Source organism: Rhodnius prolixus, unplaced genomic scaffold (assembly GCF_049639745.1).
Source record: "Rhodnius prolixus isolate KJV_2025 unplaced genomic scaffold, Rpr scaffold_2, whole genome shotgun sequence".
Taxonomy (NCBI): domain Eukaryota; kingdom Metazoa; phylum Arthropoda; class Insecta; order Hemiptera; family Reduviidae; genus Rhodnius; species Rhodnius prolixus.
The window spans coordinates 13799709-13815092 of record NW_027411592.1 but is presented as its reverse complement, the minus strand read 5'-3'; the positions used below and the strand labels follow the sequence as shown (position 1 = coordinate 13815092).

General features: G+C 32.2%; 1 protein-coding gene across 8 annotated transcripts; it reads left to right on the top strand.

Annotated features, from left to right (window-relative positions):
• Positions 1 to 296: 296 nt before the first annotated feature.
• Positions 297 to 15203, top strand: LOC141449007 (uncharacterized). Of its 8 annotated transcripts, XR_012455290.1 has the most exons (9): positions 327 to 453; positions 562 to 632; positions 757 to 927; positions 1206 to 1408; positions 2294 to 2475; positions 2561 to 2644; positions 8270 to 8442; positions 11681 to 11864; positions 14854 to 15203. XR_012455290.1 is itself a non-coding variant. In XM_074117984.1 (8 exons), the coding sequence occupies exons 1-8, from the start codon at positions 438 to 440 to the stop codon at positions 8295 to 8297; spliced, it is 897 nt and encodes a 298-aa protein (XP_073974085.1). In that variant the 5' UTR covers positions 326 to 437; the 3' UTR covers positions 8298 to 8420. The 8 variants fall into 8 exon arrangements, 7 of the variants coding, with proteins under 7 accessions (XP_073974089.1, XP_073974085.1, XP_073974084.1 ...); XM_074117984.1 differs by lacking the exons at positions 11681 to 11864; positions 14854 to 15203 and adding an exon at positions 3478 to 3619 and having other exon boundaries at positions 326 to 453; positions 8270 to 8420; XM_074117987.1 differs by lacking the exons at positions 8270 to 8442; positions 11681 to 11864; positions 14854 to 15203 and adding exons at positions 3478 to 3609; positions 5355 to 5637.
• Positions 15204 to 15384: the final 181 nt, after the last annotated feature.

The following is a 15384-nucleotide window of genomic DNA, read 5'->3' as shown; positions in this document are numbered from 1 at the left end:
AATATTGATCTGCTTTATAGTTCAAGTTATTAATTTTCTCTAAAACAAGTACTTCAATTTTTGTAGGCAAAATAAATTTTAACTGATTCAATGTCACTTATTCATAGCTTTAAAATCAAATTATTTTTGTTAACAACAGGCCTTTTCAAATTAATTATGAAATTGACGAAATAGGAGAACCAGAATCAGGCTGATTTAATAATGTTCTTGGAATTATACAATTGTGGACTACTCTGGAAGTTGGAAATTTACAAGGAACGTTTTAAAGAGCAGTTTAATATTGGTTTAGAAACATGTGTGAACATGTGGTAAATAAAAAATTAACTGATTATTTAATAACATAATAATAATAATAATGAAGTAGTTGTAAAAAAAAGTAATACAAGTGCAATAAAAGAGTTTGACTTAACAATGTTTACGGACGTCTATATATATAAATGGCACCAAAAATAGGTCGGGATATTTTTTTATTTACTTCTTTTTACGCAAAGCTAATTTCCAAACAAACATATTGTAATCAAATTTCTTTATCGCAGGTTACACAAAGTGTTTATTTTTCAGTTCTCAAAACTGACGAATTCACTGCTCATCAGAGATATTTTTACTTCACTTTGTTTAAATGTTTTCAAATGGTGAGTGCATTTTTCAATATAATTTTGATGTATTTTCTTATGTAGTATATGTTTGAGTTTAACTTTTGAATTAGTAATAATCATTGTTAAACTTGAAATATTACTGTAAAATGAATTATTCTAGATAGGGAGTATGCTATGCACTTTGTTTTGGTTGAAGCTAATGGACAGCTTGCAATGGCAAATGATCTATTATATTTGGGCCATACTTTCTACGTGTACCTTTCCGCTTGCTTTCATGCGGTTAATACAATTGAAAACTGAAATCGGAAATCGCCGTGTCTCGCGTAAACTTGTGAGTATTCCATTTAATCCTCTGATAAAATCTAAGTATACGTGCTTGGTTAATTGTTGGACTAAATTTTGAATGTATTTAACGGCATGTCAGCATTTATTAGGGAGGAGAATAGTATTTTTAGGATACTACATGATAGTGTTGAATGAAAGAGTTAAGTTAGCTCTATATGTAAGACCTTAGCCCACGCCTTGTTGTAACATTTCAACCATGGCTGCACCTTATCTAATGAACCTATTGAAGTGATCATCATTTTAATATTAATATTATGTGACCAGGAGGTAGGTGTAGACACTGCTGGATACATATCACACATGCTTGCAGGAATCTTCTGTTATACAGAACGACATGATGGCTACATTGTCAGGCGCATCGCCTACTTGGATGGTCTGTGGGTGATGTCAGTCACTACCGCAATAATATATGCACTAGATGGTTGGCTTCTCTTCGATACAATGGCCGAGAAATCCGAAAATAGCAGGTCAGCATCTCAATAACTACTGCTTGTCAAAATTTGTAAATTATCTATGAATGTATCTAATTTTAAATTAGAATCTAATTTAATTTAGATTTTTTTTTTGAAAAATTAAATCTCCAAATCATTTCCTTTTTTGCAAATGAAATTGAAATAGACACGCGTATAAAGATCATAATTAGCCAATCAAAAAGAAATTCGGTTTTACTCCCTCGTGGCTTCCGCTTTCCACGCAAATAAATTTTGTAGAAACTTAGAATTTATTATATGAAGTAGTTGAGTTTAATAGTATTAAAGTTCAGAAAAGATGGCAGTTTTGTAAGAACACTAAAAACTATCAATAAAACGCCATTTCCGATTAGTCAATTTTCTTCAAATTTAGGATTTCCTTTTCATATTAAAGCCTGATTAAGTGCATTCATTACAGTGATAAAATGGCTCTTTGGAAGAAAGCCTAACCACCGCTCACGCTCAGAGCGAACTGCCCTTATCCATATTTAATCCTTAAATTATTATTAAATAGATAATAAGTCTAAAAAGTATAGTAGGCGCGCTGTTCTCACTTCTTGCACGGGACAATACTAAAATTAATGTTCTGAAGACAGAGGCGAAAGACTGCAGTCTACTGATAAGATTTGCGGTCTTAAGTGCCATCCATATTTAAGCCTTATTATGACCGTAAACTACAATGATGAAGTGGCTAATAAAATATTCTATATACCAAAATAGAGCCTTACTACAATCGTGTACTCATTTAACACTTTTAAATGTCTGCTTGGACAGAATGTTATGTAATACTCCATATTAAATGAGAATGACAGTTAGAGAGAATCTTACAAACAGTATTTTAAGATAAATTCAAGAGAGAAATCAACTCATTTTTCAGCGCAGACTGGTACCAAAAAATAAGCTTCAATTACTACACTTCAAAAACACTAGACTTTGGAAAGAGACGACTGCTATGTATCGAACATTCAGTAGATTACCTATACCAACGCCCGCTTCACTAAATAAAGCGCTAATAATAGCACCTTCGTTAGCTACAATCTTGCACGATAGGAAAATAGCTAAAGGTATGTAGGTTATTTTTCCGCTTGGAGATTGGTTTAGTTCACTACAACATTTTCCAGGCTAATTTTCCGATTATTGTGTTTGCAGCACTATTAGAAGGAACTTATCTAAGTGAGGTTGTAGCTGGAACGTCAACAGCTAAAGGAAACGTCGATCAAACAAGTATAGCAGGTGCTTAGATTATTTTTTTATAAATTAAATTAGATTAGACTTTGTAGCAATACCCATATAAAGGACAAACGGGAACATGAACAATTTTCAAATTTGATTTTTCTTCGGAATACCATATTTGGAATTTCCTCATCATCTAAAAGAGTAATTACAATAAAGGTGTAATGTATTTTTTTCCCCCTGCTAAGGAAACGATTTTAGAGTTCGGAGCGTTTTATTCTTGTGTCAGGACTCCATTTGAGAATTGTATAAATAAGTACAGTGCAGATTTGTTTATTGTTCAACAAATTTATTGCAAAAAATCGTGTTTCGAAGAATTTCTGTATGTTTGAGGAAAAATTTTGTTTATTGAACTTTCAGGGATGGTAAATTGATTTTAGGAATTCTTCGAAATACCATTTTACTCACAACGTTTCTGATGACTAATGAAGTTGCTAATAATGTTGAGAAGTTTCAATAAAGTTTTAGTTAGTCGAAGAAGATAATCTCTTTTTGTTCTGTTTTTGCATTCTTTATTAAAAAACACAACTTTGATATTTCTTTACAGTTCTAATGCAAAGTGATTAGCTTAGATATCTCTTAGAGCTATCATCAGAGTCAACAGATTAAATAAGAGTTCTGTGAGTGCAGATAAAACATTCGGCCAATTTTGCTTTCACCGTTACTAACGAGTTTCAACTGAAGCCAACTAATTAATTCTCAATAATAGTTAAAACTTTTAAGGAAATTTAATATTCCTGAGTTCAAGTATTGCATTAAGATATTGTCTTAGATGAGATTCACATTAAAATTTGACAATTTTAACTACGTTATTGCTTGAGTTGTTGTTCAAGGATGTTCGGACAAAGCCGTTGATATCGGGGAAAGTGACACCGATGTTTCTAAAGACGAAGAGAGCCATGATGAAGTTCAGAGTGAAGAGGCATCTAGCGTTAGCGTTCATGAATCAACCAAAGAAACTAGAAGTATGTCTAGGTATGTAGTTAATACATTAAACATTGGGGCCGGATCTAGAGATTAGTTCTCTCGCTCTTAATGCAGAATTCAGAGTCATGTTCCCGTTAAGCTCAATTGTGCTTTTTTATCGAGTACAGAGAGTTGCAATTAGAACTAATTTGCCCACTGTGGGTGGGTAAGACGGAATGCTTGTTTATCTCGGCTCCAAATGATTAAACATTGGGCGTTCATTGAATCTTGCTCAGAATGATATTATATATTTTAAAAGGATATGGTCACATTTATTTACGTAACTAACCGAAATGTTTATTAATAAATTTGAAATTACTCTTATTTGCGAATGAATTAACGGATTCAAGAAAAAACAAAAATCAAACTTTAATTTCTCCTCCTCTTCAGGAGATTATCTGAATAACCTCTGTCTTTGACACAATCTAAAGCAATTGAAATGGAGCCATCGTTGGTGCTAATTTTGCAAGATTAAAGAAGGACTTATTTTCCTAGGTGATGTAGATTATTTCCGACGATGTATAATTTTAGTTCCTAGAACAATCTATTCATTTAGAGGCTAACTAAATCACGGGTATAAATTCAAATGTATCAACTACTAGAAACAATGCTCTTGCTTAAATCTTGGCTTCTGAAATAAATTGTTTCATTTAGATTAAACGAACTTGAAGAACAACTCTTAGTAATGCGTTAGTGACAAATTATTAAAAGTATTGTATATATATATTTTTTTTTTTGCACGATACAAGTACCTACTATGTTTAAATGGAATCAGGTATTACTCGGATATATAAATATATACTATAGGATAGTACCCTAAACGGATATGAAATTAACATGCTGCACCTGTAAGGTTCAACCTTACTAATATTGTTATAACTGCAGAATAAGTTGAAGCCTCATCTTCATTTTCTCCTAAACCATACAAAAATTATCATTACAAATAAATATTAAATAATAAATTGTAAGCATATTTGTGCAATTAATCTACCAAAACATGAGAAAGTGGATGCTGTCATTACTTTGTAAGCCATAATTTGTATTGTGTAAATGTTTTGGGAGTAAGTGTTGTTCGCGTTGATAGACTGATACCCAGTCTAACTACATTACCTAGTAGCAAAGTTTTTTGAAAAATATGTGTCTAGTCCATCTGCTCCAATAATGTTCAAGTTTAACTGAGTTTGAAATACAATGCTAAATGTAAAGATACTTGCTTCAACTTTGATGTAATGGCTTGCCCGCAAAGAATTGCTCCATCGTACTATTTGCTAGTTGAACGCCCTATATACCAGATAGGTATCTACCTCAGTACAAATTCTTTTGCCTCTAGGGCAGATACTACCCATTCGACCAGATAATGCAACATCGTCCAATCGAGTTTCATTAAATACTTGTAAGTTAGTTTTAATTGATTCACTGATCGCTTTAGGGCCAAAAGTTCATTAATACCATCAGAACATCACTCAAAATCATGATATCTGCAACATTTGAAACTTTCAGCAAAAGAAAATGAAGTGTTGATTTGTACACAATTGAATTTCAAAAAGATATAAGTGTTAGCTGTGTTTAAGGAAGGGCGAGAACCGTTGTTGTTTCTTAACAACATAAGCTTGCCTAACTGCAGGCCACAATATTATATTCAGCCTACGACTAAACGTAAATAATTTAAACATTAGACCAATAATTAGTCTTACATTTTTGATAATCTTTTTTACAATATTAAAAATTATTTATTTCTCCACAGGTAATAAATAATATATATGAAATCCCAAAATTTATGTTCAATATTTTAACAATCAAAAGCTTTTGTAAAGCAAAGAAATATAAAATTGAAGAGGTATTTCATTGTTCCGACGTAGTAGTTCTGGGATTTCAACTTTTTGTAATAGTACAAATTTATAGAATGAAACGTTAATAACTGTAGATATGAATGGCATTAAAGTTCTAATTATATTCAGGAAATGTCTGAAATAATTGATAAAATATTGTAAAAATGAATATAGAAATTAAAAATTATTTTTTAAGCATTGTTTCTTCTTTATTGAAAGTTATTGATTTACAACTTACACTGGAGTGTTACAGAAATTTGAGCACTCTTCATCAACTACTTTTACCAAAAGTTTCTTTTAAGGAAACGTTTTACTCAGTTTATTCTAATGAAATGATCTACTCGATTTGAAAAATTGCCGAACTGAATTTAGAAATCAGAAACTCTAAAGATATATTCTAGTATAGGAGCGGTATTGAATTGTTTTTGGCTCAAGTTGGATTTAAAGGACTTTATTCGTTGTGCAGTAAAACTTAATAGCTATGTAAACAAACCTTTTTTGAACTCTACTGACTTTTTTTACATCCTACTATGTACATACGTACCATAAATATACCCGAAAATTTACGATAAGTAAATTAGATGATAATACTGATCACTACCAGAGGAAATCTGTGCAATATTGGACGCTGTAATCGGTTTGAAGGTTGTAAGGGACCGTAACAGAAGCAAGTGGCCACAAAAAATGGATTACATCAATTAGAGAGAGTTGTATTATTAGAATTGCATATATTAAGTATATTTTAAGACTTGCTGAGATGATCGCGATATATCCGCAGCACAATTAGATATTTAAAGTTATACTATAAAAATATTTCTTTTAAAAACCAAGTGAAATAAAACGCACCATCTTCAAACGGTAGGTAATATTTTCGGCGTTTAGTATATTCAGCACGTAATATTTATTGTCTTTCTTCTAATTCATAATTTTAGCGAATGCTTCTTAATGTCACACTTTGAAAAAAATTTAAACCACTCTGAAGGAAAGTACATAACGTTGCCGTTCCCGGCGAAATTAGTTTTCTTTGGATGATTGTTCAAATAAGTGTCCATTTAAACCAATATTGCAAAGATCTTAAAAACATTTTCTCCTAGTAAAGTATATATCGCACTTATTCTGAGAAACTTGAGCAGAGGTGTAGCGTAGAGTGAATAAGGAATGCAATTGGTCCTGAAGATGCACTTCTAATGTAAGTACTTGCAAATAGGCAATGTGGGCAACGTTACATAAAAAATTGTTCTGAGTATAGAAGCATAACAGAGCGAGGCATTTCTGATTTTGATAAGATTAAAACAAAGTAACTTGCAGTTAAAACAAAGCAAACATGACTTTTTCTTACAGTCATCAATATTTTCTTTATTATTTTATTTTTTCTTAGTTTGTACCGAATGTTAGTGCCCTTCAATCTCAGTTTATTGTTAAAAGACTTTTGAGGGGGCCAAAATTGTTCCATAATCCTAAAATCTGATCCTAAAACAAAGCGAGGAGTCTTAATAGAAAAGTTGTCCAAATCCTCTCTGAACTCCATGAACAAGTGTTTCTTTCTTTAAACTTTAATATTTTGTTCGACATATTTAATTCTAAGTAATATTACATACATTTTAATCAGCACAATTCAGTGAAATGCCTCTTTAAAAAAACGCCTAAGCCAGAATTTTCCAGAAAGAAACTATCTAATAAGAGTTACAACCCTTTCAATGAGTTATTATTTTAACATTTAAATAAATCAGCTGGTGGAGAAGAAAACCCATCGAAAAGGCGGACTTTCAGGCATGCTCAGTGGTGTAACAACTTTTTGATCCACATTAAACTTGTATCAGTGATAAAACCCAAGCATTACTTAAAATGGCGCTTTAAACGTGTGCCCAACCTTTCTACCAGACGTGCCCATAATCTATTTTTTCTGGAAATATGATTCAAGTAAAAGTTTTAGTTCAAGTAAAACGTTGTGCGATGTTGGACTATCACATTCTTTAAGGAACTAGAAGTTTCTGTGGGTAACCCAGCCTAGCAACCCACTTGCATAGTAATGCAATTATGTAATGCATGCAAGTATGTAACCTGAAAAAAAAATCACTCCAACTATTTGGTTTTAAAGTACCCATCGGCAATTTCTATCTTATCATCATATTCACTTTCACAAAACAATCAATTTCTCTAAGATAAACCCCTAATTAAGCTTTTTAACATCTTGTGCTACTATTATAAAAATGTACTAATTATTTGTATATATATTCATAAAATTTCACTCCCATATTTTCATATTTTTTGAAGGGTCATACTAATACTCCTAATAACAAACTCATTAGATTTACACACTGCACAAACGCCTAAATAATTATTACTTTCAATTATAAACACTGTCACTTAAAGGATCTATAATACGAGTAGATCTTATGGGACGCACTGGAATTGATTATATTATAACCCTCCATCGTAAATATTTACAAATCCACATGAATACGAAAAATGTGACAACTTTAATGGGTTTCTTAGAATCTGTGTTTTCAAGAAAATGTTTAGTGGCCCATTTGAAGATAGGAACAGATTCCCAAAAACTTGTTCACAGAGTCTGCAATTTGTTTATCAATTTTGAACCTACACTACAATCATTCAATGCTGTGGAATTAAAAAAAGTTTTAATTTAAAGTAAACTTCACCAGTTTATAACCAAAAAGCATTTCTTGTTCGCAGCAAAATAATTTTTAGATATTAGCTTTTTTTTTCTTTTTTTTTTTTTGAAAATATTTTGTTATTCATGTAAATATCTTAAGAATTTTAACCCATCTAATTACGTCCAAAGGAATGAAACCTATCTTCTGTCGAATAGTCGAAACCTATCTTCGCCTGGAGTCTAGACTCGTAGCCAGCAAACAGCGTGGACTGCAAGGATAGGAAGGCTGAACGGCCTAAGTTTCAGACTCACATGCTCCCTATTAGCGAAAGAGTGACTCAAGTTCAAAGGTCTCAAGGTGTGGATTTCTCCGCAAAGAGTCATTGAGGGTAATAATATTTGAATTTTAAATTTTCTAATACGATTTTAGGGTTTTAATTATCAAATATTTTCTATATATTTGCTTCGAATTCCCCGTTTTGCCCATATTAAAATGATCCGTAAAAACAGATTATTTAATACCTGAAAGTTCTGGCATCTGGTGGAGGTTTACAAGACTATGGCCATCATAACTAATTTAGTAGGTGCTGCTATCTAGTAATCGCTGAGGATACTAGTCTCAAAGTTTTAAATGAGCCATTTATAATGAGTGTACAGAATGATAAAATTAGTGCGCTGATATACATTTTGTTTCTTGTATTTAAAACACCATTCGTGTTCATTGCCTGTTCATTAGCTAGAATCTTGCTGGAAATATGAAAGGAAAAATTGGAACAACGAAGTGTTACTAAAAATAAATTCAAATCATTAGTAGAAGCTTAAATAAAGTTGGATCAGCAATTGGAACCATTTCTAAAATCTATTGAAAAGCAACAATACTTAACTTTTTTCTATGAAAAAAAAGTTGAAATGGAGTTCTGAAATACATATTCTCATTCTCAAAGTGGTCAACATTTAAAGTAAGCAGTTTCTGTAAAGATTACAAAACTTTTGAGATTTTTACGATTTCTTAATTTCCAAACATAAGCCACAAAATATCATTCTGATTCCTATACATTGCTTCAGATTATTTGTTTATACCATTCGCAGTCTTTCTTTAGTCAGCAACCCAGGTCTCCTATACGGATAGGACGTAACTATGCTCTTCTTTTTAAGTGATCCTACTCGAGTTTTCGAAACGAACGATGTCCTGAAAGAAAAAGTCTAATTAAAAACATAAAGGCCATTATGATAGTTTATGTAATATAGAACATCTTAAAGTTTCAGAGGATAAATGCAACAATATTTAGAAAAAGTATCAAGAGCGAAAACTTAAAATATGTATATCAAAATAGATACAGATATTTTATTTTTAATTTACTACCAATAAATTTAATTCACATTTAAGTTCCATAATATGGGCTACTCAAATTACTTCTCTTCTTCCTTATTTTCAATGTACTTGAACCTCGATATTTGCATTATTCTAATTTATTGGCTGATCTCAATTTGTTAGAAGTTCATGACACTTTAAAGTAAAAATGCAATAGTTCTAAAATTGTGCAATTGATGGAATCAGGAGTGCATTAATTATTGAATTCTATGAATGCAGAATTGTGTTTCGTTAATGATTTAAGCCCCCGTACATAATGTTCTCTCTCGTACCTCTATTTCTCTTATTTTCTTATGTTTACATTCATCCAAATCTCTTCTGACTATAAAAAGCTTCTACGCTCCACTGTTTGCAACAAATTTTGAAGTTGTAGTTAAGAACATTGTAACAAAGATTAGTAAAATCGTTTACTTCTTCACATGTTGCATTCTTGGTGGACACAAAGACAGCTAACTACACCCTTTAAGTAAGAGTATACTGCAGTAAGTCTGGGTGGTGATAGAGTAGAAGATTGGTAGCTTTGGCGAACTGATATAGGGTTGAATGTGTCAGACATTGAGCCTTAGCCTACGAATGTGCCCACGTCCTGAAGCTCTGGGCAACAATGTTTCCCCCTTGTCTTTCACTATACGCAAACGCCATTCTTGATTTCAACAAAACGTATTACTATATTAAATCATGTCTGCTATGTTCTCTTATAAGGTGACATTTAACAAGTATAGAGATAATTACCTTCCATCTTTATAGAACTCTATTCAGAATGTTTGTGGCCACGATTTTCCACAGAATACTAGGGCTATCTATCCCCTGAAGGGCAACCATTTTTCCCTTACTCAGCAAGCAAAAAAAGAAATGACGCTCTAAATTCGCTACGAAGTTGCACAGGATTGCAGACTAGTCTTATCTTATGGAACTAATCCGAATTTGGCGAATAATGTTTCATTTCAAAATGCGATACTTTTTTTTCAATATCAGAATCTGTACCTCACAGCGCCAGAAATCTTGGAATCTGAGTTCCACAGAAAATTTATGGAATAAAAGGAACGAAAACAAAAATAGAAAAGAGAGACAGAAAATCAAAGATATCCCACATAACGTCGAAGAGATGAGTACTTCTTTGCGGGTAATTTTGAGGGATAGCCGAGTAAGACAGCAGTCATGAATAAACTTAGTACCTGCTGATATCTCGTTGCTCATATGCATTAAATCTTAGAATAGAATGTAATGGTCTAAAATAACTTTTCTTCGAATACAATACTTAACTTCAATCACTGATGAGTTATTGTATTTGTAATACACCATAAAGTAATTGCAAATAGTAAAACTGTTCAAGGTCGAACAAGTACTTCCATAGGTAATATTTATGTGTATTTTCTTCAAAGCATCCAAGATTAAAACTGATAAAATTTCAATGCTTGTTCAATTTTATAAAGTGAGGGTCATCACCTATTATATTTATTATAATTATTTCTTTAATCACACTTAAGTAAGCGTTTTATGAATATTAATGATGACTAGAAAGGTTTATTATTGGGTCAAGGTGTCATCAACGCGTTGCATTCTAATGCATCACTCGTTTAACTAAACTAATTTGTGAGGAGACATCTTCTATAGCAAGGTGATTGATTTCACCTTGTCCTAGCAGTAATGAATTAACTTTGAAATCAGGAAAGGATTGCTGAAGCTGGTACAAGAGCACAAGTTATCCTGTAGACTGTGTAAGTAGATCATGCCTCCTTAGTATGACAGATTACTCCATACAATTATATTTGATAAACAATTTGAAAAAAATTGACAACAATTATCATATTTATTGAAAATATTGTTTGCCAACCTGAACAGTTCCACTTGAAACACTATTTCCGCTTAAGTAGTTTGTAATCGAGGTAGTCTCGCTTGTATTCAAGATACAAATTAAAAACGCTGTTCTTCCATTAAAGAGGCACAAAATTGCTAGAAATCAGAATACCAGGTTAGTGTTGAAAATGGTGCTGGATACTAGAGAACAGAATTTTTTCCCCAAGACTTCTACTGTGTACAGACGATATTCTAATTAGTATTTTAAGAAGAAAAATGAAAAGTTCCTACTTCGGTAACGTCCTACAAAATAGTTAAATTATGATTAAGAGAGAAATTTCTGCTGATGACGACAGTGACTTGGTTATAATAAAAAATGGAAGTCAAACTGCAAGGCCTCCAAGGGTAAGTGAATTTTGGAAAGTTCATTTTTGTATCAAACCTTCTTGTTTTATCAGCTACAGGTATTTCTTTACTGATAACAGTAATGAGTTTCTTTGGTTGGATTATGCATTTCATGCATCCATGTGAACTCCGTGAGAACTGGCAAGACGTCTCAATGCCTACAACGGGAATAAAGCAGAACTCCTCAGGACAACGTCGACCACCTCTTAAGTAGTATGCCAAGACAAGTAAAATCAGGTATTTACAATCGTTGTAAAGCTAAATTCGTTTTTGTAAAAAACCTAATTTTTATTAAGTTTCTTGTTTTGAGCGAATAAAAGTCATTTTAAACTTAGTTTGGTATCCTCTATTCTCTCTCTACACTAAAGTTTTCTTATGCTCTTCGATATTTTACTTTCTTGAGTTATAAATTTAAATGGAAACCCACTGTTTTATTTAAAGGTTCTTTATTTCTATTTTTTGGCGCATATTTTTAGATAGAATAACTGATTGTGAAGTCTAATTAACCTCTATAATTGCTTTAAGCTGTTTAATTATTGACATCACTTAGAATTATACAATAGTAAATATTTATCCTTTAATTTCATTTAAAAGCTTTTTGGAGATTACTTTCAGGTTCAGTAAACAGATAAAATTCTTGATTTTAGCTTTTAAATATGAAACAAAAAACAGTATTTATCGATAGTGTGGAAAATTTCCAAGTAACAACAATTTTTCCTCAGTGAGGGATAAGTGATTATTATTAGAGACTTCTTTTTTGTGCACACGGAAACAGAACTATTTGAAAATACAATAAAAATTGATAACGAAACACAGTAATAATTAATATATCTGCAAAACAATTAAGTTCGGAAAAATAGTAAATATAAAATCTTGAAACGACCATTATTATAAATTAAAGAAAAGTTTCATTAGAGACAGAATTTTACGCAGTGCGATAATATTTAATATACCATTAAAGATTTTTTGATAGCCTATCAAATCATTCAAGGAATTGAGCTCCTGGATGAAGTAGAACCCATTTTCAGACATCTGTAACATTCACCCAAAACACATAGAGCATGCTGAGGTAATACTTAAGACTACATATCCTCAGGATTCCCCCAGCAGATCACAATGCATCCATTAACACCTTATAATTCCTTATAAACAGCTATAATATACGTACAATAATCTCATTGACACACGGGGGATTCACTCCTATATATTTGTACGTCTCAGGTGGATTTAGCTTTATTTAGCCACTCTTAGTTAAATACAAAATTTGGGTCATACCATGGTATAATGGAATTAGAATCGCAAAAGGGATCAGTAGGGGTTGCAGACTTGAAGGAAGAAACGTTAAAAGTAATATCTTGATTTACATTAATAGCTCTTAAAAATTTCTTGTAAGCCGCTCTATTTAGCCCTAATAATGTTGAACAATTTACTTCCCTTCTAAACCAGAAATTTTATTAGCTACTTATTAAGGGCAAAAATAAAAATCTTTTCAGTAGAGAACAATCTATTGACCGTGTCGGAGAGAATCTGCAGTTAATCTTCTTATTCTTTTAAAGTTTATTTTGTGAAATGCAATTATTGTAAAATGGTTTGTCAAGAAATATTTTCCTTCAAGGTAAACGAGTTAAAATCTATAAATAAATTATAAAATCAAGAACAATTGCTTGAACTGGCAAACCTCATTTGCGTAGTTCTGTTTAGCTTTTTAATATTTATTCAAAATTATTCTTTAGTTATGGAGCTTATATCCATAACTTTGCAGATTTTGCAAATATGTAATTTTTAGTGATGACTAAAATATTAGAAGTCATTAAAAGTCACTGAGTGGCCTTGTTTTGTCCCCTCTCTCTTTGTATTTTCTGTTCAAAAGGAAAACATTGCGAACGTGGAAATAGAGTTTTTCCCGACTAGTGATATGAAAACCCATTAATTAAAAAAAAAGCTTCTAAAAATTTGAGAACAGAACGTCTCGAAACGTCTCACTATTTTGGAAGACATTTTCCGGAAAAGTCTAAGCTGGCAGCTACTTAAAGGAAATTTTGCAATTAGATCAATTTAATAATTAGTGCAAGACAAAGTCAAATGAGTTGGTTGGTTTTCCAATGTTTTTTCAAAGAAATTATAGAATTATCGCTCCGATATTATGAAATGGAATTTCATGAAAGTAGTATCCAAGTTGAGAATTCCATAAAGGACTAACCGCCATTTTTCTCTTGGCATCACAATAAATACCCCATCCTAACAATTCGAACAATACTTATATGGACAGCCCCAACAATACAAGACATGCAAGACTGCAGTAGTTCTTCATGAGTTTGGTTTGGTTTAGCGAATCCACACTTCAATCTTACTTACAAGTGCACCTTACAGGCATTCGCGTACCCTGACACTTTACGGTAACTATGCATGCCTTACTTTGGATGCGTTCCTGCCTCTCCACTTCTGAATAATTGATTAATTAATCAGAATAGGAAAAAAAAGGTGAAGGCCAAGAAAATGGAAAACCAACAACAATTTTACCACAATCTTTCAGCTAGATAAACACGAAGCATTGTTTGTCAAATGTTATTAAAGATAGTTTTCCTTAGATTGTGTATTGTTCACGGGCATCCAACCAACAAACTTATCTCCCACAATGAAGTAGATTATCAACATACAGTTTTCCTCTAATCATCTCTTTTCTTAGACCTCATTTTAATGAAATTAGCACTTAAAATAGCTCAGTTTTAAAAGTAGAACTTGACTAGTGGTGCAGGGAATACTAAGTTTGAAGGAAGGTGCAAAAAAAAATGATTGATAGTTCATAAAAACCCATGTTTTTATTTACTGTACCTATGAAATAATAGAGTATACTTCCTCAGGTACCTTAGGGTTTCCCAGTCAGCTATCACAACACTTACTCGCTGCACTTAGGGCTGCAGAGGTCATTGGTGCATACAAGAAGCTAAATTTAGCGCATTTACTAGCAGTCTCTAGCTTAGTATCGCAAACCTTCAAGCACACATTAAATCTGACTACAGACACCTTCACGCCATCAACAACACTACCTAAAGGATGCCAGAATAGAAGTTTTAATGGATTTTTTTAAGGCATAGCCTCTTAAATGTACATCAGTACGGTTGGAGAAATGGAGATAAATTAGCTAAATCTTACCAGCTCCTATCAGAAAAGTACCAAATTTGTACTTTCTAATATTTACCGCACTCATGTTTATTGTATTTTTTAGAATGCAATAGAGTCAAGGAACCAAGGCTTATGAAATGAGGAACACTCACAAATGCATACAGCAAGCAAGCAACGATTCACATTTCGGAGTTGATGAAGCGAAAATTTTGATTAAGAAAAAAAACAGAGCACATGGTAAGGATTTCGACTGAAAATGTAAATACTCGTTGCGCATTCTTCTTCGCTCAAGTCTTCTGAAGGCGAGCCACACTAGGAAGCACTGCAGTTCCTAGAGAGTGGAGCTGGCAGCTGGTGGTGAAGAGCACATCGTTGCATTTCGGTGGGATTTTCGTGATCATTCTGGAACTCTTATGTAAAACGGTGAATCGAAAGCTGAAATGTTGGCTAAAATGTAGCTATAATATCTATTAAAAACAGTTACCATTTTTCGAATTTATTTTGAAAAGGTAAAAATATAAACTAAGATCTTTATTTATGGTATGATTTAAAAAGTTAGGTTAGAATCTCATTTTTAATGCACAATAGTTGGCTAGATTTGCTTGAGAATAACAATGTGCTAGTCATTCAGTTT